Consider the following 20,636-nt stretch of genomic DNA (forward strand, 5'->3'; position numbering starts at 1 on the left):
CCGCAGGCGGTCCGGGTTCGATCCTCGGCGCTGCCAGATTTCTTTCCTGTTCCTCTCGCGAAAAAGAAAAAGATGGGGGAGGGAACAACCGAAGGAGCGCTTGAATAGAGTCTCTAGGGTTTTGACATTTTCGGACAAGGCGACCGCGAAGGAATGCGATGATCCTGATCCTCTTCTAGGCGATCGTCATCGCGCATTCTCCGGCCGCGTCGCGCAAGCGCTAGGGGGATAGGTAGCGGGGGGGATTAGGATTATCGCGCATCGGCGGCAGCGACGATCGATCGATCGATAGCGCCGAGCGATCAGTGGATCAAGTCAATGTAGCAGGAGAAGCCCGAAATATTCCATTATGCTGTCAGGATCGCGACGACGATGAAAATCGATGCCGCAATATCGGTGAGTGAGAGATCTTCCCCTTTTAGATCGCTGCCGCCCCCTTTATGGTCTGATTCCCCTCTGTTTTGGTCACCGGCCAGGAGATGGGAGGGATGAGGGGTAATTTCTCCTCGCCAGACTGCTGCGATGTCCCGGGAACCAGGTGTCGCTGCAAGTGGCGATGGACGAATCCAGGCTGCTGCTCCAAGTGCCATGACAAGCTTCGCCATGGAGATTGCCTTTTGTCGTCGCCATTCCTCTTCTTCCTGTGCTCCTTTGCGGTGTTTGGTGGCGTGGGCATGCTCTTCGCGTGGCTCACTTTCTCGCCGTATCAGTACCAGAGGCTAGCCGTGACTGGGAGCGGGTGTCAGCCTGATAATGAGGGTTCCTGGGCCATTGGAGTCTTTCAAGGAGCTAGCCCGTTCAGCCTAGAACCCCTGGAAAAGGTTTGCTTATTTCCTTCTTTTCTTACAGACGACTTTAACCTTGCTTTTCTTTGAACAGCTAAGCGTGAACAATGATGCCGGGTCAGCCTGGCCAGTGGCAAACCCCGTGCTCACTTGCGCATCCGCATCTGATGGGAACCACGCAAGCAACTTTGTGGCGGACCCCTTCCTCTATCTCCGCGTAAGTCGTCGCTATCAGATTCTCTCCTTTATTTTTTTATGGTGTTGATTCCCGTTTACTTAAGGACGAGAGCATGTACATCTTTTATGAGTCGAAGAATTCCGTCACGATGCAAGGAGATATTGGGGTTGCCGAAAGCCTTGATCAGGGAGCTACATGGAAAACACTTGGCATCGCATTGGACGAGCCTTGGCATTTGTCGTATCCCTTTGTTTTCGATCATGATGGCCAGGTAAGAGGCTATGTGGCCATGCTCTTAAGTGCGGAACTCACTTTCGGCAGGGTTTGCATGCCAGGTTTACATGATGCCAGAAGGCAGCTCCCAAGGCGATCTAAGGCTTTATCGAGCCGTCCAGTTCCCGCTGCAGTGGACCCTCGAAAAAGTTCTCATTCGCAAACCACTGGTTGACGCGGCTATGGTGGAGTACAACGGCCTGTTCTGGATCTTTGCGTCGAACTTCCAGCGTTTTGGCTCCCGCAAAAATGGTGAGCTCGAGGTGTGGTACTCTTCAAGTCCCCTGGGTACGTGGAAGCAGCACAGGGGGAATCCAGTTCGGAATGGTGACAAGAGCTTAGGTGCTCGCAATGCTGGGAGGCTGTTTATATACAACGGTCACATCTACAGGCCGGGTCAAGACTGTGGCTCCACGTATGGTAGCCGGGTGAAGCTGTTTCGCGTGGAGACCCTCACGAAAGACAAGTTCAAGGAAGTAGAGGTTAGCTTCAGTTTTGAAGAGTCTCATAAAGGGAGGTATGCATGGAATGGGGTGAGGCACCACCATCTGGACGCACAGAAGCTGCCATCCGGGAACTGGATTGCAGTGATGGACGGAGACAGGGTGCCGTCAGGCGACTTGTCGGTGCGGATTTATTTTGGTGCTGCGGCCCTGCTGTTTTTGGTGCTCTTGAACGTGGCGGTAGGCTGGCTCCTGGGATTCTGCGTGACTTCTCCAAAGTATATGAGCCTTGGAAAGAGAGGGGATGCTTCGCTGACGTCGTGGATAAGGGTTCCACTCTCGTCAAGGTTGCACAGGACAGTGTTGAGAATCAACAGGGACAGTCTTCCGTTCCGCAATCGCTTGCGTTCCAACCTCTGCTTCCGACTCTGGCTGTGCTTCCTGGTAACTACAATGTGCGTGGCCTCCATCTGTGTGGCGGTGAGGTGCTTCTTCGGTGGTAGCGGTGCCGACGAGCCTTATCCAGTGCAAGGCGTCTACTCGCAGTTTACCATGCTTACGATGACGTACGACGCCAGGATATGGAACCTGAAGATGTATATCAAGCACTACTCGCGGTGCCCGTCCGTGCAAGAGATCGTGGTGGTCTGGAACCACGGGACGCCGCCAGACCCCAGTGACTTCGACTCGGCTGTTCCCGTCAGGATCCGGGTGGAGCCAACGAACTCGCTGAACAACAGGTTTAAGCCAGACCCGCTCATCAAGACGAGGGGGGTGTTCGAGCTGGATGACGACATTATGGTGACTTGCGATGACGTTGAGAGGGCCTTCAGGTCGTGGAGGGAGAAGCCGGGGCGCATCGTCGGCTTTTATCCCCGGCTTATTGATGGTGATCCGCTCGAGTACAGAAACGAGAGACACGCTCGGCGGGGCAAAGGCTACAACATGATTCTCACAGGGGCAGGCTTTATGGACGGGCAGACGGCATTTGAAAGATACTGGAGTCCGGATGTGGAGCAGGCCCGTGCCGTGGTGGACGAGCTATTCAACTGCGAAGACATCCTGCTCAACTTTCTGCTGGCGAATGGCACCACGTCCCGGACAGTGGAGTATGTCCACCCCTCCTGGGCGATCGACACGTCGAGGTTCTCAGGCGCAGCCATCAGCAAGGATACAAAGACACACTACGACAAGCGCAGCCAGTGCCTGGCGAGGTTCGCCAAGTTGTTCGGGAGGGTGCCCGTGCGGAAGTGGGAGTTTGGCACTCGACGAGACGGGTGGGATCACTGACGAGAGATCATCTGGCGATACTTTTGCTTTTGCGGAGTGGTGGAAGCTCAACTTGGTCACGAATCACGAAGAACAAGGGTTGCTTGATCGATGGCAAGTGTACAATTGGCACAGGCAGCAGTAGCAACAGCAATAGCAGCAGCAGCAGCACACGGGGTCCTTCCTTGGACTCGTTCGGGTTTGGGATTTTCTCGCTTTTTTTTTTTTTCCTTCTTCTTCTTCTTCTCTCTTTTGTTTGTTTCTCACGTAGCTGTGTTTTTTCGTTTTATCTTTCCTTCCTCTTGTACATTACGAGACAGAGCGTCAAGTGAAGTGGCCTTTGTCTATCCATCCATCCATCCACATCGCCTTCCTCGCCTCTCTATCCGGAGAAAGTTTGGAATCTCTCTCGTTCCAAGAGAAACAACCAGATGCTGGGCTAAATGATTTCCATGATTTCTCTCTATCCGAAGATTCCCCCCCCTTCCTTGTTCATGGAAAGCTCCAGCCAAGATCACAAAAATCTATAACATACTCCTTTAGCTTTTGGAGGATGGCGGGGACCCAACAATCATTCAAGCTGCATATAAATGTGGGGGCGTGGGTGGCCATCCACATGTGATATGGCCTCAATACCAGAGAATCCAACCAATCCAACTAAGATCCTCACACAAGAGCTTTCTTTTGGCCCACCATCATTTTATTTTTAGGGTTCTTGGTGTCGCCATCTAACCCAGACTGCCCCGCACGGGAATCGAGCCCCGAACATCCCGACAAAGGAGAGAAAATGCACGTACTCACTTACTCTGCGTGCCCGCACCACCGTGTGGCTCTGCGCGGCAGCAGGGGAGGGGAGAGGGTAAAATCCCCCTGTCACCCATGCTTGCGGCGAATATTCCCGGCACAATGTCTGCGGGATATTCCGCTGGGCGGACAGAATATTTCCCTCGAAGCGGGATATTCTGCTAGCTCGACGGAATGTTCCGTGGTGGTTGGAATCTTCCGTCTTCCGGGCGGCTATGGGGGGCGGCGGGGCCGAGGCGGAGGGGATGACGCCGATATATTGGCAGGGATGGTGATTAGGGTTCTTCCTCGTGGGCGCGGCGGGCGGCCGAGGTTGATCCGCGGCGATCGAGGACGACAGCGCGGCGGCGGCGGGGCGGCAGCGGATGGAGGATTGGGCGTGGAGCTGCCTGCTTGTGGCGTCGAGCTTGGTGCTGTGCGCGCTGGCGTGGGAGCAGCTGGGCTACATCCGCAAGGGCGCGCATTTGCCCGGGCCGCGGCTGGTGATCCCGTTCCTGGGCAATGTGGCGGCCATGGTGGCCGATCCCACGGGCTTCTGGGAGCGCCAGGCGATCCGGGCCAGGAGCAGCCCCTGGGGCCTGTCCTGGGACGTGATCCTGGGGCGATTCATCCTCTTTGTCCGCGACGCGGAGCTCTCACACAAGATCTTCGCGAATGTCCGGCCCGAGGCATTCCATCTCGTGGGTCACCCATTCGGGAAGAAGCTCTTTGGCGAGGAGAATCTCATCTTCATGTTTGGGGAGGAGCACAAGGATCTCCGGCGCCGTCTCGCGCCGCTCTTCACCTGGAAGGCGCTGGGCGTCTACGTCGCCATCCAGGAGCGCACCATCCGCAAGCACATCCATCGCTGGCTCGCCAATTCCTCGAGCTCGATCCACCAGCGCCCAGTGGCGATGAGGAGCCTCTGCCGCGACATGAATCTCGAGACGTCCCAGGAGGTGTTCGTAGGACCATACCTGGATCCGCGAGCGCGCGAGCGCTTCACGCACGATTACAACCTCTTCAACCTCGGCCTCCTGGCGCTGCCGATCGATCTCCCGGGCTTCGCCTTCCGCCGCGCCAAGCAGGCGGTGGAGCGGCTGGTGGCGACGCTGGGCGAGTGCGCGGCGCGGAGCAAGCGGCGGATGAGCACCCCGGGCGAGCAGCCGGCGTGCCTCATGGACTTTTGGATGGCGGAGACGCTGGCGGAGATCCGCGCCGCCAGGGAGTCGGGCTCGCCGCCGCCGCCGCACAGCTCGGACCGCCAGGTCGGGCAGCACATATTTGACTTCCTCTTCGCGGCACAGGACGCTTCCACCTCGTCCCTCGTGTGGGTCTGCGCGCTGCTCGAATCAAACCCGCAAGTGCTCGGCAAGATCCTCGACGAGCAAAGATCTCTTCGCGGGGGAGGACGAGGAGGAGGAGAATTTGGATCAAACTTTGACCCCGCCACCCCGGTGGGGTCGGAGCTCCTGCGCGAGATGAAGTACACGGAGATGGTGGTGAAGGAGGTGCTTCGCTACAGGCCGCCGGCGACCATGGTGCCACACATTGCGAGCGTGGATTTCCCCATCACGGACTCGTACACTGTTCCCAAGGGGGCCATCGTCTTCCCGTCGCTGTTGGAGTCGTCGTTCCAGGGGTTTAGGGAGCCGTACGCGTTCGATCCGGATAGATTCTCGGCGGCGCGGCTCGAGGACGTGGCGTTCAAGCGGAACTGGCTGCTGTTCGGCGCGGGATCGCACCAGTGTCTCGGCCAGAGGTACGCCATCAACCATCTCGTGCTCTTCACCGCGCTCTTCTCCAGCATGGTCGAGTGGGAGAGGGTCCGGACGCCCGGCTGCGACGAGATCCTCTACGTGCCCACCATTGTCCCCAGGGATGGATGCCTGGTCACTCTCAGGCCCCGCCGCGGCGATGATGATCGACGAGGACGGGAAGAACGAGAGATTGAGGAGACGAGTACAGAGAGCTAGGGGAAGGTTTCCCATTTTTTTCCACAACACAGGTTGGTTGCCGGAGAATTCATAGCGTGGCATCAGGTGCCCGAGATGGGGGCCCGAGGTGGCGTTGGAGATGGAGTCCGAGGTGGCATGTCAGCCTCTGGCCATTGATTTGTTGGTTGGTTTTAGAGGGGTACTACTAGGCACCACTGTAATGTCCCACTTTCCTTGTGATATAAGAAATAGGACCTACATTGGGTCCTTTGCTTTGGTCCTCCTTGACCAGAGGGAACGGGTTTGAATGGGGGAGGGATATGCCTCGGGGATATTTTGGCGGTCAATGGTTTTCTTATCTTTTGTTTGCTGCAGGGCATGTGGAGTTTTGCTGACGAGATTGGTAGTTGGGCCTGTCCAGCCTGGACCGCCAGCACGACGACAGCTCAACAGAGCATGGTAATCATTGACGTCAGCAACTGTAACTTTGATGGTGTGTTTTTTTAACACTATAGAAAGTGCTTTTAAGAATGCAACTAGTTTGTTCAATGTCTAAGGAGCGCCACTGGATGGAGTCCCATCTCAACTTGGCACAAAATGCCCAGTGCTGCTACATTTGAGTCCCCACCCCTTTGATCAACTCTAAAAGCCTTTTTACTAAGGTGGGAATAGTGATTTTGTAATTCTTGTACTAATATTACAACTCACACTAATGTCTGTTAATATTTGAATTTATCATTTGCAGAACACTGTAACAGTATTAATTTTACCTTTATAAGTGTTTTTAGTGATAATTAATTCCCGAACACTTATAGTTGCATATAATTATATGTATTTTCTTGAAGAGCATCTGAAACTTCAATTAGGTTGTTAACACCACCACAAGAACTTGTAGACCTTTTATATATAAGAAAATTCATTCCAATCGAATAGTTCACAGTTTTATACATTAAGATATTCACAAAATTCATATTATTCTCCTCTCTCAAAGATGATGGTAAATCTGGTGAAACATCTAGAGCTTTCGTTGTAATATTGAAGAACTAGAAGAACTTGAAACTTAAGAGACACCAGTAGACATAATATAATAAACCAAAAACCAAAATCATATTAGCATATATAGAATAATTGTTACAAAAAAAACACACCAGTAAAACTGAGGAGAATCTAAGAAACAAAATAAAAATCTGTTGCACTTTTCTATATATGTGCACAAGAACTAAAAGAGGTTCTAGATCATTTTTATTTGATAAAGAGAAAGTTGGTTTCTGTTTCTCACATTGCTTCTAAAACACTTGCACCTTTTAAAAATCAAACTTAAATTTCGAGTGGAAGTTTGTTACTATTTTCCATATTGATGAGGTCATTAGAACCTCTTTTTTTATTTAGTTCTCTTTGCACTTTAATTGTCACCTTTAAATTGGTAAACCCATAGCTAAGAAAGAAAAAGAAAAGAAAAGAAAACAATGAGGAGTTCATACTCTTAACACAAAAATGTTTTCAATAGAAAAAAAAGGGAAGATTCAAATAGAGTTTCCTTGCTAATGGCTGCTAAGTGGTATAACTATCCAAAAAAAAAAAAAAACTCTAGGTTAGAGCAATCATATTTAATGATCCTCATCCAAAGAAGAGGAATTCATATCAGCTTATTTCTGAGCATTTTGTGGGCTGTAATAAAGCATTGGTGTTTAAGAAAGTACAAACATATTATTAATCTATAATTACAAAATAATATAATTGTATATACAGTATAAAAGATGTTTAAGAAAGTTTAAAAATTATAAATATTAAAGTTTCTAAATATAATTAATTTAAATATCAATAATTAGATAGTAGATTATATCAGAATATCAGAGCATATTATTTTAAATCATAAATATAAATAATACTTTTATACCTCCTCCACATATTTTTAAGCATATAAAATATTCTAGTTTAAATTAAAAAATAAATCATCTATTTTATTAGGACTGTTAAATATATCTATTTAACATCCAAAAATTAAAGGAAATTCTAAATTTAATTTTATCTTATATATTAAGTTTTCTTAGTATATGTTATACAAATAAAATACTGCAATTATAATGATCTACATTTAAATAATTATAAACATAGAATTTTACTGGTTTGATTAAGCAAACCTGTAGGGACTAAGTAGATAAACCTAGAATATGCTTGGATATTCTAGAATATTTTACCATCTAACGGTTGTTATTCATTTAGATTAATTTTGTATTTATAATTTATAAACATGTTCATATCTTATAAAATTTCTAAACCTTTCTAATATATTATTTTTTATTCTATCATCTAATGGTTGATATGTAATAAGATTAATCTTGTGTTTATAAATTACAAATATGCTTATAATTATAAAATTTATTTAATAAATTGAATTAATAAGTAAGAATAACACTACTATTAAGCAAACCAAACCGTACTACATACAATGTGTAACAATTTATTTTTGATAATAGATAACAAAGTCAACAATCCCTGATAAACTACGATACAACACTAAACTTCCATCATCTTGTATAATAAGAATAGATGGTAATTCACATGGTGAAGGTGAGCAATATTTATTAATTGTATATAGTGGATCTCCATTTCTCTTATACAATACCAAATTACCATCTGTTTTAAGCAATATACAACCATATTGTCCATAATTACCAGTATTACTATTCCAATATGCAAACTTATTTTGCACATCTAATAGTTGAATTTCACAATTACTAAGCAATACTAACTCATACTTTTTATTTGGTGAAAGTTTCAAAGTGCCAAGATTCATAAAAGCAAATTTCTCCAGAAATAAGGCTTGAGTACATAATCCAACAATCATATAAGTCTTGAGGATTTTTTTCTACCATCTGAGTTTTGTTTGTAAGTTTTTGTATTGATATCTTAGGTATTTTCGATCTGTACTCTAGAAAATAAAGAACCATAAAATTGGCATTAACAACTAGCAAAGCATCATAACCTTGCCATTGAGTTTTATCCTTCAAAACATGATAAATTGGGTATAAACCAGTTGTTATGTCATCTCCACTAGCACCGCCATTTCTATTAAATTGACCACTACAATATCCTTCATCATTAACAGGGTTGAGAAACCATGCAGCTACCAGCACACGGAATGACCCAATCACGTTCAAATATGCGAATGCCTGTCCATATGAGTAACTATAATCATGACTAATAGAATCTATCACTTGATCTAGTGTAAACAAAATAACATCCCGTGGATCTCCAACTGGTATAACATTTGCAGTCCCACCATCCTCAAGCTTGCCCTCAAGGTAACGAAATAAAGAGAAAATTATGAGAAATTTGAGTCTCATATTCTCTGGCCTTCACATATATGGAAAAAAAAATTAGAAGCTTGTGAAGCTTGAAGCTTTGAAAAAAATGCTAAACTTGTCATATTGTTTTAAAGTAGTAAGCTTTTTTTCTTTTTTTGCTTTTTCTTTATTAAAAAAACAGAGATCTTTTTTTAAAAAAAGAGAGCAGATTCATTCTTGACCTGACCGGGCTGTTGCATTTAAACCCCGGAGCGACAGCGAGCTCGACAAAGTATTTCCCCATCCTCGACGGCTCCATATGCCAGTCCGTGAGCCCCAGATTTCGTCCAGCACGCTGGATCCTGAGAAACCTCCTCGCCACCAGCGTGAAATGTTACAACGCGTTCATTCATTGCCACACACTGGTGCGAACAGTGGCAGTGCCCATGCTTTTGAGCATTTTATCGTCCACTGGGAGCCTGATCACCAAGGATGGGCGAGAAAGGGATCTCTAGGACTAAAATTCTCCTTTTATGAAAGGTAGCAAGTTTTGGCTCCTAGACATGATTAACTATTGTCTCTCTATAATTGCAAATGTTTCAGGCACTGATGGTGTCAATATATGATTATCACAGACTAAGAAAGTACTGATACTAACAGCCCAGAAACATATGCGGGCCACAGCAGCAACAAATCTCTAGAAGCCAGCAGCAGCACAGACCAGCTAAACTGCAAAACGACCAAACGAGTGATAAAAACCGGTAGAAAAGCTGAAGTTACCATCCTTCCGCAAAGCCTTTCTCGCGGTGAGAAGGCCCCTGGTAATAGTATTGCGGCGGGGGCGCCACCGGAGGAGGATAGCCTTGAATTGGAGAAGGAAAGATTCATCCATCGATCAATAACTTCAAACTCTTCTCTCACCTTGAGGAGGATAAGGATAAGAAGTTCCCATACTGTCCAGTTGGGACTCGCCCTGATCTTCCTATAGAGCAAAAGATCTTGGTGCTTGCTTACGTACGTACTTTTTGACCAGAAAAAGATTCGATTTTTATCAAAGGATCAACACCAAAGTTGGTGAAAGATGTACTTCAAAATCTTCCGGTTCGGTGGAATGAATATTTTCTCCATCACTTTCGAACTTTGATTCCAACCTTGATGTCTCCAGGTGATTTGGAGCACAAGAGCTTTCAATAAGTGACACCATCTTCTCGCATCACTCATGCTAGCAATGGAGCTGCTAGAGCAATCGAGAAAAACGCGATGGTTCCTTTGCGGGCTTGAAATCGTTGATGGCTTCGCAGGCTCGAAAATGTTCTCTTGAACTTTTGAAGGATATCGCGAGCCTGAAACATTGGCACAGCGTTTACAAATAATTCACTGCATGGGACTTGAGCACGTCGGAGAAAGAAATGGACTTACTATGGTCAGAACGAAAAAAGTCCAAGCGCACGACCTGAAACTCAAATCACACTTACAGTATACTACACGGCAAAGACGGGATTCCCGGATACATGATTGCTACCAAAACTGTGGAAAGTTACCCCGAGAAGGCATGGGTCACGACGCCTTTGAATCTGGTGTGCCTTCGTCCATAGCTGTGTCTTCGGGATTCACCATCTTGTCTAGTGAATCAATATCCGAAAGCTGGGTCAGGGTCTCAATGCGCAGGCTGTTTGCATCCTCGCTGCACGGAAAACCGAGAATGTTTTAATACAAAACAGCTACAAGGGCAGTACGTACTCTGTGACTCCAAAAAGCTCTTTGATTTTCAGAGCGTCTCTTGACGTCGAACAGAACTCGTCCAACTGGAGAACAAGAAACTGTGGTGAGAAAGAGCACAAAGTAAAGTGATCTTCACCTCAGATAAGTATAGGAGCTTGCTAAAGAGAGAACGAACAGCAGCCTTCCGCTTGACACCCCTCTCCGTGAGTCCCCGTAAATCCATCATCACGGTTCCTACATGCAAAGTCCGGTCAGGACGTGATTCAAGCCGAAATCTTCACAGACCATTCTCATTCACCACGCGCCTCGAGGTTTCGTTCAAGACTTCGGCAATCTCATTGTCGGTCAGCTTGGTGGTCCTTCGGAGATGAATAAGATCTGCGACAGTCTCCGGCGTGAAAGCTCGCTCGTTCATGGCGTATCGAATATACTTCCGGAGCACTTCTTTTGAGTCAAAAGAGCACTGGAAAGGACACGAAGTGAAAAGGAGAGCAGAAAGAAAAAAAAGGAATCACAGCCTACCTTCCTTTCCAGCTCTTTGAGCACTTTGCTGTCAAATTCTTCACGGCGCTGTGGAAAATACTTGTCCAAGGAAGTCACCAAAAAGGCATTCTTTCCAATCTGAAACAAAAAGATGCGTCCATCCATCATCCATCTCCACGTAAAAAGCGAAAGAACAAAACGAAAGAGCTCGAGAGCTTTACCATCCTTCTCTTCTTCGCCTTTGGAGAGCTATACTTCTTCACAGTCCTGTACACAGCGATCACGAAAGTCACGCTGAAATACGCCACGGGCAAAACCAGCAGCCATGGAACGGAGCTCTGTCCCACCCTGGGCCCTGGAATCGCTTGAATGGCATTCCCGGTCATCTGGACAAGCTCCCCGGTCTTCTCCTCCACCCAGCTCATCTCCACCTCTTCCACCTCTTCTTTCACAACCGGCGCTGCTGCCACCGCATTCTTCCCAGCATTCTTCCTCCCACTTCCTTTCGAAACCTCCGTCTCTGAGGTAGCAGCGGTCACCTCCGCCTCTTCTTGATCCTTCTTCTTCGAAGACCACCATGCCCGAGCCGAGACACCCCGTCGCAGCGCCGGAGCTGCGAAATCCCGGGAGCTGGCGCTCCAAATCGCGTCGCGAGGGAGTAATCTACTCGATTGGGGGGAGTACCTGGAGCAGCAGCGCGCGGGAGGGACAAGAATCGCGCTGGTCATCGTCGCCATCGATGAGAGAGGTGGCCCAAAACCTAAGTTCTTGGCCTAACCCCCTGGGTTAGTTAAATGGCGTTTGTTAGCTAACCAGATGCGCGGCATATCCTCTTTTTCTATTTTTCCAAAAATTAGGGCTAGCTCGAGCTAACGAGATGCGCGGCATATCCCCTGTCTTTTATTTTTTCAAACATTAGGGCTAGCTCTTTATGGCCAGGAGTAAAAATCGATAGCGATATGTCCGGCTGGTCTTTTGGCGTTCCGCGTGGTACGTAATGGACCGCCAGCGGTGATATAAATGCCGCCCATGCTATGCCTCCCATTCTTCCAGATTTTAGGGTTCTTGGCTCGCGAGAAGGGAGAAAAGGAGGAGTGGGAGAGAGGGAAATCTTTGGTTTGATGCGCCAAGCTCGGATCTGACAGAAGACAAGCCGCGCGCCGCATTTCTCCAGCAATGGATCGTCCCCCGCGGGTAAGATCGAGGCTCCCGGATTTCCTCCAGTCCGTGCGGCTCAAGTACGTGAAGCTCGGCTACCTCTATGTGGTGTCGCGGGCGCTCATCTTCCTGCTGGTGCCGCTCATGCTCCTGGTGGCCGCGGAGATCGGCAGGCTGGGGATCGACGACATCTGGAAGCTGTGGGAGCACTTGCAGTTCAATCTGGTGAGCGTGCTGGCGTGCTCCGGGGCGCTCGTCTTCGCGGCCACGCTCTACTTCATGTCGCGGCCCCGCCCGGTCTATCTCGTGGATTTTGCGTGCTACAAGCCCGACGACGAGAGGAAGTGCTCCAAGGCCACTTTCATGGAGCGATCCACGCTCTCGGGGGCTTTCAACGACACCACTCTCGAGTTCCAGAAGAAGATCTTGGAGAGATCCGGGCTGGGCGAGGACACTTATCTCCCCGAGGCAGTGATGAACGTTCCGCCCAATCCATGCATGAGGGAGGCGAGGAAGGAGGCCGAGATCGTCATGTTTGGAGCCATCGACGAGCTCCTGGCCAAGACCGGAGTGAAGCCCAAGGACATCGGCGTGCTGGTCGTCAACTGCAGCCTCTTCAATCCCACTCCATCGCTCTCGGCCATGATCGTCAATCACTACCGGATGCGCGGCAACATCACGAGCTTGAATCTCGGCGGGATGGGCTGCAGCGCCGGGGTGATCTCCATCGACCTCGCCAAGGATCTGCTCCAGGTCCACACCAACACGTACGCGCTGGTGGTGAGCATGGAGAACATCACGCTCAACTGGTACTTTGGCAACGAGCGCTCCATGCTGGTGCCAAACTGCCTCTTCCGGATGGGTGGAGCGGCCATCCTCCTCTCCAACAAGCGGTCCGCGCGACGCCGCGCCAAGTACGAGCTCGTCCACACGGTGAGAACTCACAAGGGGGCCGACGAGAAGTGCTTCCAGTGCGTCTACCAGCAGGAGGACGACAAGGGGACGGTGGGAGTTTCACTCTCGCGGGATCTCATGGCGGTGGCTGGCGACGCGCTCAAGACCAACATCACGACGCTGGGTCCGCTGGTGCTGCCGCTGTCCGAGCAGATCATGTTCTTCTTCACGCTCTTCGCGAGGAAGGTGCTCAAGATGAAAGTCCGGCCTTACATCCCCGACTTCAAGCTGGCGTTCGAGCACTTTTGCATCCACGCCGGGGGGAGGGCCGTGCTGGACGAGCTGGAGAAGAACCTCCAGCTCTCGCCGTGGCATATGGAGCCGTCGAGGATGACGCTCTACCGCTGGGGGAACACTTCCTCGAGCTCGCTGTGGTACGAGCTCGCCTACTGCGAGGCCAAGGGGAGGATTGCTCGCGGGGACCGGATCTGGCAGATTGCTTTTGGATCCGGGTTTAAGTGCAACAGCGCGGTGTGGAGAGCTCGAAAGTCGCTCAAGCCGGATCAGGTGAAGAACGCGTGGTCGGACTTTATCGACGAGTTCCCGGTCTCGCTGGCTCACATCTAGAGAAGAGGAAAGAACTGGAAGCTGAGCTATGGAGGATTGGAGCTGGAACACAGCGGCAGCAAACATCTCTACTGGTTCTTGGGGGAGGTTTGTGGCTCTTCTTTTTCTTCTTTTTTTTTTGTCTTGATTTCTTTCTTTCTGCGATGTCCTGGTTGGATTGACAGACAGAGACGAAGTCTTTTCCTCTCTGATAACTTTACTTCGTTGTTTTTGTTCACTCGATGATCAATGAAACGAAGAGATTTTAATTCTTCCAATTTATGAGAGCACAGACAAAACAAACACGGACTTTTAGGCTCAAACGTGTTTTTTTTTATGAGGTTTTCTTAGATTGGAACAAAACTTCCTCGATGGTGGCGAGTGTGTTTATTGTGCGTGACGATCATCATCAGCTTTGCCTTTTTCCTGTGTTTGGGTGTTTTGATTCCAACAAACAAGCTACCGAGAAAGAGATTCGCCACTTCTTCTTGACCGGAATGCTAACATTCTGAAGTGTAGTCTACCAAAACTTCCTTCCTGGAGGAAAATTCAACGATTGCGAGTTGAGAGCGAGTAAACAAACACGGAATTCTTACCAGTTTCTTAACCACATGAAGTCGAGATTGGTGCCATGCCATGAAGCAAAAGCACAGGTCACGCCCCCTGTGGATTTGATTTCCAAGTGTTACCAAACAACTTTAGTAGACACGTTACATCCACGGACCTTTCTAGGAGCTTGCTTTAAGGAGCCAAGGATGGCATGAAGCAGCATCTAGTGTCATTCGTTGGTCGGGATCTAAGAAAAAGGAAAAAGTTACATATAAACTCAAGTTGGGCATCAATGAAACCTTCGCACCTTTACAGAGAAGTCCTTCCAACAGGTTTTGAAGATCGGGATCCAGGCCAGGAGGCACCGAGAGCTCTTGCTGGACAATCTGCAGAGCGCTAGCGTGTCAAATGATTAGATACCCATCCATCGGTGCGCTTACCTTGTCATAAGTGTCCTGAAAGTTTTCCCCAACAAATGGATACTGTCCTGTGACCATGCAGTACAAAGTCACTCCGAGAGCCCAGACGTCCGCGGCCTTTCCGTGATATGCCATGCCTTTCCGAGAATAAAAAGAACAAAACAAACACACATGAGTCATGTCGGAAGAGCTCCAATCACGAGAAATACCTTTACAGCATTCTGGTGCTGTGAAGACAGGAGTGCCAGGAGATCGACGTAAAAGATCATCATCGCCCTGCGGCAAAAGAAAGAAAGCAAAACTTTCATCTCAACACCACACCACAAACTCTGTGGTACCTCGAAAGTTCGACTGATACCAAAATCTCCAATTTTGATCCTGCCTTCGGCAGTAATCATCAGGTTCTCGGGCTTGATATCTCCATGGATAACTTTCTGTCGATTGATAGAATGCGCGATCAAGTCAAGCAAAAAAGCAAAGAAAAGGTAGACCCTACATTGTTGTGAAGATACATCAAACCAGCCACGATGTCTCTGAAGTAGCGTCTCGCTGTGGACTCGCCAAGGCCACCAGGTGGTCCAGATTGTTTAAACATTCGCTGCCCTTCTATGTACTCCAGAACTGAAAGACAAGTATACATAAGTAGCAACAACATAATAATCACAATCTTACCCATATAGAGCTGGTCACACTCTGGATCATCTATGACCTCAATCAATCTAACAATGTTAGGATGTCTCAAGTGCTTCATTACCTCTACCTGATAAAAAAAAAAAACATTGCAGAAAATGAGAGTGAAAAGAACATCTCATAATGCTTCGTAGAACATTTTCATAGAAAACAAGAGACTTACTTCTCTACGAACGTCCATCATTGCAGTTTCAGACGGGGCTACCCGAATTTTCCCTAGTCGCGACTTATCAAACACCTTCAATGGACAAAAACAGCGGTTAGATCTAGCACATGGTGTGAGACAATTCAGTACCTTGATGGCATAAAATTTTTGATCAAACAAGCTACGGTGCAGTACCTGAAAGGGAATCAAATGTTTCTACAGAAACTTAAAGGACTGCCACTCACCACTTTCCCGTAACTCCCTTTCCCAATTCTTTCGTGACGGACGTATTGATTGATCATTTTACTCCCATCGTAGCTCTACAAAAAAAAAAAAAAAAAGAACACAAGAAATTTTTTTTTTCTAATCGTGATTCTGTAGGCACACAATGCGCACTTACCTGAGAAGTATTCGCTCGTCGAGTGATCTTCACATCGATCACCGGATCAGCAGCGTTTTCCACAGACCATCCATTTTCCTGGCTCGATTTTCCTAGTCTAACTCCCACCAGTTCCCGGCCACTGCTCGAAAACCTTGCCGAAGAACTCCTCTTGCCACTGGACGCGGTATCACTCCCTGGAAACTTGAGCAGCTGCTCTTGCGAAGCTCCCGCCGGATAATAGCTCGCTTGCTTCGGAGCTTTGGTAGATTTCCTACTCAGCCCAAAGCAGCAGCCAAAGCACCCCATAATCCTACTCACAAGCGCCCCCAGCACCTCATAGAAATCGTACCATTTCCCGGTCGCATCCATCCATCTCGACCTATGACTTCGTAGCTCGCCCAGATCAAAAGTCATAAGCACGGGCCAGCGATGATCCAATGCCGGTGGCGCCAGGAACTAGGGAGAACCTATTACCATACACTGCTCCACCATCGACGATTTGCCGCCGCGATTCCGGGGCAATCGATCCATCCGTGGCCTGGAAAATGGGGGCTAGGAACCTGGAATCGAGCGCCATGGGGGTCGCAGGGCAGCGCCTTCATCGTCGTGCTCCTCGCCCGCCATAGCTCTGCTCTCCATCCAGGTCACAAATTATGATTCCCCTTTGTCCCACCGTCCGATCGACTTTCCACGTTGGTACCATCGCAACCGTACGTTTAGCTTAGTACGGGCTTAACAAGGGGGAAGAGCTTCCGTACACCTTGTGGAGAAACGAAAAAAAAAAAATGGTAGGCCACTTTAAAAAACCTTTCTTGTGTCTGTACAAACTTTGTGCCGATTAGTTTGGACCGACGCTTCCTTTCGTTCCTTATCACCGGTTTTGCGTCTGGATGTTTCGATAATACAAGCAAAGATCTTCCGGTTTTTTCCAGATGTATGTTCTCACAGTTGCCAGGCTCATATCGGGAGACAAAACCTGCGCGTAGTTTTAGCTCCAGATCTTGGAAAAAATGCAAAGAACTGGGAGCTTACCTGCTGGTTACACAGTATCTCGATCGCTGGCTTCGGGTTAAATTGCCACGGCCTTGAGCTGGGCCTGCAATCGTAAACGTTACCAGGCATTTGTGGACCGGAGGCGTGATCGTCTAGAGGTCTGTCCAGAACTAGCTTCTCCAGCACGTAGTTAATCACCTGGAATGAAAAAACATGAAGAGATTGATCGAGGGAACACGAACTTTGTAACCTTCTGTATTCTTAGGATCTTCGGTGCGCTCAGTTTTCCTTGCGTGAGAACTTGCAGAGCAGTTCCTTCGTATGGATGTAGAAAGAAGCTACACCTGTGATTGAAGGGGATGAGGAGAGGAACTTTCACGCAACAATTAAGTACTTACTTGGACTGCTCACGAGGAGGGATTTGTGCGTGTGCTACACAGTCGATGCACCATCTCGGTAGCTCCTTCTCGTCTTCAACGCCTTCCAAGTCGGACACTTTCTTCCTCCATGGTCCACCCTGTGAGCCCTCCGTGATAATTGACGGAGGGATGGACGTAGAAAAATCGAACACAACTTGACTGTCTGTGTTGTCATGAGCGTTGTCCGACAATGTCCTTAGACTTGACAAGGCGTCCCCATTAGCTAGATGCGTCGACGTCTTCTGCTTTCGTCGAGAAAGCCAGTGCGCAAAGAGACCACGCAACGTCTCTTGTCCAAGATTTAACTGCAAACGCAACCTGTAAGTTTCACTTGTATATCTGCTTGGTTACCTTGGTCTCTTCAGACGCCCCAGGAACATGCAAATCCACGGCATACATCTCTGCCGAGAAGCATTGAGGCGTATCTAGATGTATAGAAATGCTCCCCAACCGCGTATCCATGGTAAACCACGTCGGCACGCTCACCTTCACAAGGGTTGAGTTGATAAAAAGTTATTGAAAGACAAACTTGCTTACCATCTCAAAGAGCTCCTTTTCTTTGTCATCGAACGAGACCTACAAACAAACCTTGAGCATGAAGCGTAAGAGAGACTTTGCAGGGCAGAAATACTTTTCCATAGTTCTCGACTACAGCTCCGCGAGTGATCTCCCAGAGCTTCACATTGTCCTCCGTATCCTGCAAGGGAAAGACACCAGTCTAGTTTAAACTTTTGAAGTTAACTGTACCTTTGTAAGCACATGTCGTTTGTCATTCAGCAGTGCATGCTTCACGATTCCAGGTGTGCCTGGAATGATAGAAGATGGCTCCGTGTACAGGGGTGCCTGCAATCAACACTATAAAAACTAAAAGTCATCGAACGAAATCGTACCGGAGCGGACCCATCAATCCACGCTCTTGCACGAGAGAAAGGAAGCGATCCAGCCACAAAGGAATTTGCTTTCTGGAGTGCTTTGGCGGATATTCTCTCCCGTGCAGGCCATTTACGAATTGAGGAATCTGTCGACGCTACCCAGAGCCAATCGTCATCTTGCAACGCCATCTGAAGAATAGGATGCTGTTCTGTAAACAGCAGTATGCTCTCGCGAGAAGAAAGATCTGTCAAATAAACCTGTACGAAGTCTGTCAAATAACCTCCATGAATTACAAAAAGATTTTAAAACATACCGACAAGTCTTTGCCTCCACTGTAAACGTGACTAAAAGAGGATGTGCTCGCCATTGTCCACACTGAGTCAGTGTGCACAGCATACGAATGAACACAACGTTGCTGCCCAAGATCCCAAAGCCTGGCATTGACGCTAGTTATCAGTCGGAAATAAACATGTATGATGTATAGCTACCTGATAATTGAATCTGAAGACCCTGACAAACATAATCTGTTAAAAAGACAATGAGAAAATGCATGAAGAATACGCTTCCAGTGTGTTACCTTCCCGACGGATCCAAGAGCAAGCTTCGAACGTTATCAGTATGGCCCTTCAACTTCATTTGCTTTGCACCACTTCTTGGATCCCATACTCTTACAGCCTATTGAAAAGGTTAACTTTCCAATGTTCGAAGGCAAGCAAGAACGTACCTTTTCCGTGCCTCCGGAGACAAGCACGGTTCCAGCATCGTTGATGGCAAGGGCATACACAGATTGTTTATGTCCCTTTGCTGGTATTGGAGCGTAGGTTTGTGCAGGAGTAATTGCAGCAGTCGATCTCTCGGAATGTAGTAGATTTCCAGAGCTCTTATGCATTCCGTCATATCTGGTTTCCTCCAAACCATCACTTCGTGCTTTCGACACAGGAGCCGTCGCAGCTTCAAGGTCCCAGATGAAAACTTCGCAACCGAGGCCCCCCGAAGCCACAGTGTTGGTCTTCCATCAAAACAATATAGACGTCATCAACAGTAAAAAGATGTGAATCGAATTCCTTACATGCCGAGCAGCAGCCAATGACGTGACATAATCCGAGTGCTGCCGAAACGTCCTAGTACAAGCTCCATTCGAAAATGCGTTCCAAGTCTGGTGGCATCAGCAAAACTAAGAGACGCCTTGGAGAAGAAACTAGAAGTACCTTGAGCGTGGTGTCAGAAGAGCAAGACACGAGAGTGTCTTCTCCGGTGAGAACAAGATCGTTCACCTGTGAAAAAATTTTAACATCACAAGAAAAAATGGAAATCCACACATACCCAGTCGACATGCGACTCAAAAGTAGTACAGCAAGTCGCGACCTCTTCATCAACCTCCCACCTTTTGAGTGTTCCATCACGGCTGCCACTGAAAAGAGATCTTTTTCCATCGGACAAATCGCTGGAAGACGAGACTTTCACACAATTGACACCAGAAGAGTGCTGAGGAAACGAAGTCTTAGCTAGAGCACAAGAAAATCAAATAGAAAGAAGGAAAGTTTTGGCTTACCGTAGAATCGTCAGCATCGGTAAAAACATATGTCAGTCTACGTTCCTTCCGAGGCCGGGATGGATTTGCAGCGTTGCCAGTGCTCGCGACTCGATGCATACCGACCTAAATCCAGGCCCAGAAGAATCGCTCAATTCGCCTCTACACAACCCTATCTTACCTCAGGAATGCGATGCAGGATTCCCCAATCAATCCCTCATCCCTCATACAATAGCTTTGCAAAATCTGGGAATTGGCAGCTGCTCCTCGCAGCCCGCGCCTCGTCAATCCATACCCTAGCGTCTATCGAGCGCAGATGTTCCTCCCCTCTCTGACTTTAGGGTTTATGCTCGGGTTTACGAAGCTTCCTGAATGTTTAGGGCTAAACAACAACATGCCTGGTATATTCTTGCATGCACTTATCATATTTTAATTTTAATTTCCAAACTTTTTACAAATTACATATAAAGTAGAATTCTAATAATTTGTTACGCATTGCATTGCATTGCATGTATTAACATTTTTTTTGTTTAATAGTAATGTTATTTTTGGTTTGTTTAAGCAAATTTGTAAAGGGACTGAGATAGTAGCGAATATACCTAGAATATACTTGAATATTCTTGGATATTCTACCATTTAATGGTTTTTATTTATTTAGATTAATCTTGTATTTATAATTTATAAACTTTCCTAAACCCTTTCTAGTATATTCTTTTTTATTCTAAAATTTAGTGATTGATATGCAATAAGATTAATCTTGTGTTTATAAATTACAAACATGCTTGTAATTATAAAATTTATCTGATCAATTAGATTA

General features: G+C 47.6%; 6 protein-coding genes and 1 long non-coding RNA gene across 10 annotated transcripts; 3 read left to right on the forward strand and 4 right to left on the reverse strand.

Moving 5' to 3' along the window:
* The first annotated feature begins 48 nt into the window (after window positions 1-48).
* LOC9644568 (glycosyltransferase family protein 64 protein C5) lies at window positions 49-3,638 on the forward strand. The gene is made up of 5 exons (XM_002983809.2): window positions 49-396; window positions 477-821; window positions 880-1,002; window positions 1,067-1,234; window positions 1,299-3,638. Exons 1-5 carry the CDS (start codon window positions 373-375, stop codon window positions 2,967-2,969), a joined length of 2,331 nt encoding a protein of 776 aa, XP_002983855.2. The 5' UTR covers window positions 49-372; the 3' UTR covers window positions 2,970-3,638.
* A 394-nt stretch (window positions 3,639-4,032) lies between these two features.
* LOC9644306 (cytochrome P450 710A1) lies at window positions 4,033-5,942 on the forward strand. Of its 2 annotated transcripts, XM_024689183.1 has the most exons (2): window positions 4,033-5,493; window positions 5,539-5,942. In XM_024689183.1, the coding sequence occupies exons 1-2, from the start codon at window positions 4,118-4,120 to the stop codon at window positions 5,705-5,707; spliced, it is 1,545 nt and encodes a 514-aa protein (XP_024544951.1). In that variant the 5' UTR covers window positions 4,033-4,117; the 3' UTR covers window positions 5,708-5,942. The 2 variants fall into 2 exon arrangements, with proteins under 2 accessions (XP_024544951.1, XP_024544950.1); XM_024689182.1 differs by having other exon boundaries at window positions 4,033-5,942.
* Window positions 5,943-9,465: 3,523 nt separating this feature from the next.
* On the reverse strand, window positions 9,466-9,924 carry LOC112351370. Its single transcript, XR_002994079.1, has 3 exons — window positions 9,877-9,924; window positions 9,736-9,817; window positions 9,466-9,684 (listed from the first exon to the last, which is right to left on the reverse strand). It is a non-coding gene; the product is annotated as an uncharacterized LOC112351370 (long non-coding RNA).
* A 53-nt stretch (window positions 9,925-9,977) lies between these two features.
* LOC9644307 lies at window positions 9,978-11,925 on the reverse strand. Of its 2 annotated transcripts, XM_024688969.1 has the most exons (8): window positions 11,382-11,925; window positions 11,200-11,298; window positions 10,963-11,140; window positions 10,814-10,911; window positions 10,696-10,760; window positions 10,497-10,639; window positions 10,375-10,436; window positions 9,978-10,298 (listed from the first exon to the last, which is right to left on the reverse strand). In XM_024688969.1, exons 1-6 carry the CDS (start codon window positions 11,895-11,897, stop codon window positions 10,513-10,515), a joined length of 1,083 nt encoding a protein of 360 aa, XP_024544737.1. In that variant the 5' UTR covers window positions 11,898-11,925; the 3' UTR covers window positions 9,978-10,298; window positions 10,375-10,436; window positions 10,497-10,512. The 2 variants fall into 2 exon arrangements, with proteins under 2 accessions (XP_024544737.1, XP_002983987.2); XM_002983941.2 differs by having other exon boundaries at window positions 10,375-10,639.
* Window positions 11,926-12,100: 175 nt separating this feature from the next.
* Window positions 12,101-14,093, forward strand: LOC9644569 (3-ketoacyl-CoA synthase 11). The gene has a single exon (XM_002983811.2). It carries the CDS (start codon window positions 12,337-12,339, stop codon window positions 13,837-13,839), a length of 1,503 nt encoding a protein of 500 aa, XP_002983857.1. The 5' UTR covers window positions 12,101-12,336; the 3' UTR covers window positions 13,840-14,093.
* A 35-nt stretch (window positions 14,094-14,128) lies between these two features.
* LOC9644308 (serine/threonine-protein kinase GRIK1) lies at window positions 14,129-16,713 on the reverse strand. 2 transcript variants are annotated; one of them, XM_024688968.1, is made up of 13 exons: window positions 16,022-16,713; window positions 15,867-15,941; window positions 15,772-15,816; window positions 15,640-15,714; window positions 15,459-15,546; window positions 15,283-15,407; window positions 15,125-15,220; window positions 14,996-15,062; window positions 14,808-14,923; window positions 14,675-14,753; window positions 14,543-14,614; window positions 14,415-14,481; window positions 14,129-14,355 (listed from the first exon to the last, which is right to left on the reverse strand). In XM_024688968.1, exons 1-11 carry the CDS (start codon window positions 16,415-16,417, stop codon window positions 14,547-14,549), a joined length of 1,230 nt encoding a protein of 409 aa, XP_024544736.1. In that variant the 5' UTR covers window positions 16,418-16,713; the 3' UTR covers window positions 14,129-14,355; window positions 14,415-14,481; window positions 14,543-14,546. The 2 variants fall into 2 exon arrangements, with proteins under 2 accessions (XP_024544736.1, XP_024544735.1); XM_024688967.1 differs by having other exon boundaries at window positions 15,640-15,816.
* Window positions 16,714-16,779: 66 nt separating this feature from the next.
* LOC9644570 (WD repeat-containing protein 48) lies at window positions 16,780-20,168 on the reverse strand. Its single transcript, XM_002983943.2, has 18 exons — window positions 20,001-20,168; window positions 19,841-19,945; window positions 19,612-19,773; window positions 19,497-19,562; window positions 19,358-19,444; window positions 19,013-19,297; window positions 18,866-18,963; window positions 18,777-18,812; window positions 18,602-18,722; window positions 18,306-18,545; window positions 18,163-18,258; window positions 18,047-18,112; window positions 17,953-17,991; window positions 17,767-17,901; window positions 17,395-17,720; window positions 17,247-17,340; window positions 17,036-17,194; window positions 16,780-16,979 (listed from the first exon to the last, which is right to left on the reverse strand). The coding sequence occupies exons 2-18, from the start codon at window positions 19,937-19,939 to the stop codon at window positions 16,875-16,877; spliced, it is 2,214 nt and encodes a 737-aa protein (XP_002983989.1). The 5' UTR covers window positions 19,940-19,945; window positions 20,001-20,168; the 3' UTR covers window positions 16,780-16,874.
* Window positions 20,169-20,636: the final 468 nt, after the last annotated feature.

This window comes from Selaginella moellendorffii, unplaced genomic scaffold, assembly GCF_000143415.4.
Source record: "Selaginella moellendorffii unplaced genomic scaffold, v1.0 SELMOscaffold_60, whole genome shotgun sequence".
Taxonomy (NCBI): domain Eukaryota; kingdom Viridiplantae; phylum Streptophyta; class Lycopodiopsida; order Selaginellales; family Selaginellaceae; genus Selaginella; species Selaginella moellendorffii.

Bases quoted from the DNA above. Each gene is read 5' to 3' on its own strand.
- LOC9644568 (XM_002983809.2), top strand. From the start codon at position 373: ATGAAAATCGATGCCGCAATATCG. The intron at 397-476 runs GTGAGTGAGAGA...GTCACCGGCCAG, and splicing joins AAATCGATGCCGCAATATCG to GAGATGGGAGGGATGAGGGG. The intron at 1,003-1,066 runs GTAAGTCGTCGC...CGTTTACTTAAG, and splicing joins ACCCCTTCCTCTATCTCCGC to GACGAGAGCATGTACATCTT.
- LOC9644306 (XM_024689182.1), top strand. From the start codon at position 4,118: ATGGAGGATTGGGCGTGGAGCTGCCTGCTTGTGGCGTCGAGCTTGGTG.
- LOC9644307 (XM_024688969.1), bottom strand. From the start codon at position 11,897: ATGGCGACGATGACCAGCGCGATTCTTGTCCCTCCCGCGCGCTGCTGC. The intron at 10,912-10,962 runs GTCTGTGAAGAT...CTTTGCATGTAG, and splicing joins GCGCGTGGTGAATGAGAATG to GAACCGTGATGATGGATTTA. The intron at 10,761-10,813 runs GTGAAGATCACT...CTTGTTCTCCAG, and splicing joins AGCTCCTATACTTATCTGAG to TTGGACGAGTTCTGTTCGAC.
- LOC9644569 (XM_002983811.2), top strand. From the start codon at position 12,337: ATGGATCGTCCCCCGCGGGTAAGATCGAGGCTCCCGGATTTCCTCCAG.
- LOC9644308 (XM_024688967.1), bottom strand. From the start codon at position 16,417: ATGACTTTTGATCTGGGCGAGCTACGAAGTCATAGGTCGAGATGGATG. The intron at 14,754-14,807 runs GTAAGCGCACCG...AGCGCTCTGCAG, and splicing joins TTCAGGACACTTATGACAAG to ATTGTCCAGCAAGAGCTCTC. The intron at 14,615-14,674 runs GTGCGAAGGTTT...CCTTTTTCTTAG, and splicing joins GGAAGGACTTCTCTGTAAAG to ATCCCGACCAACGAATGACA.
- LOC9644570 (XM_002983943.2), bottom strand. From the start codon at position 19,939: ATGCATCGAGTCGCGAGCACTGGCAACGCTGCAAATCCATCCCGGCCT. The intron at 19,774-19,840 runs GTAAGCCAAAAC...TCGTTTCCTCAG, and splicing joins CCGATGCTGACGATTCTACG to CACTCTTCTGGTGTCAATTG. The intron at 18,964-19,012 runs GTACGTTCTTGC...CCTTTTCAATAG, and splicing joins TCTCCGGAGGCACGGAAAAG to GCTGTAAGAGTATGGGATCC.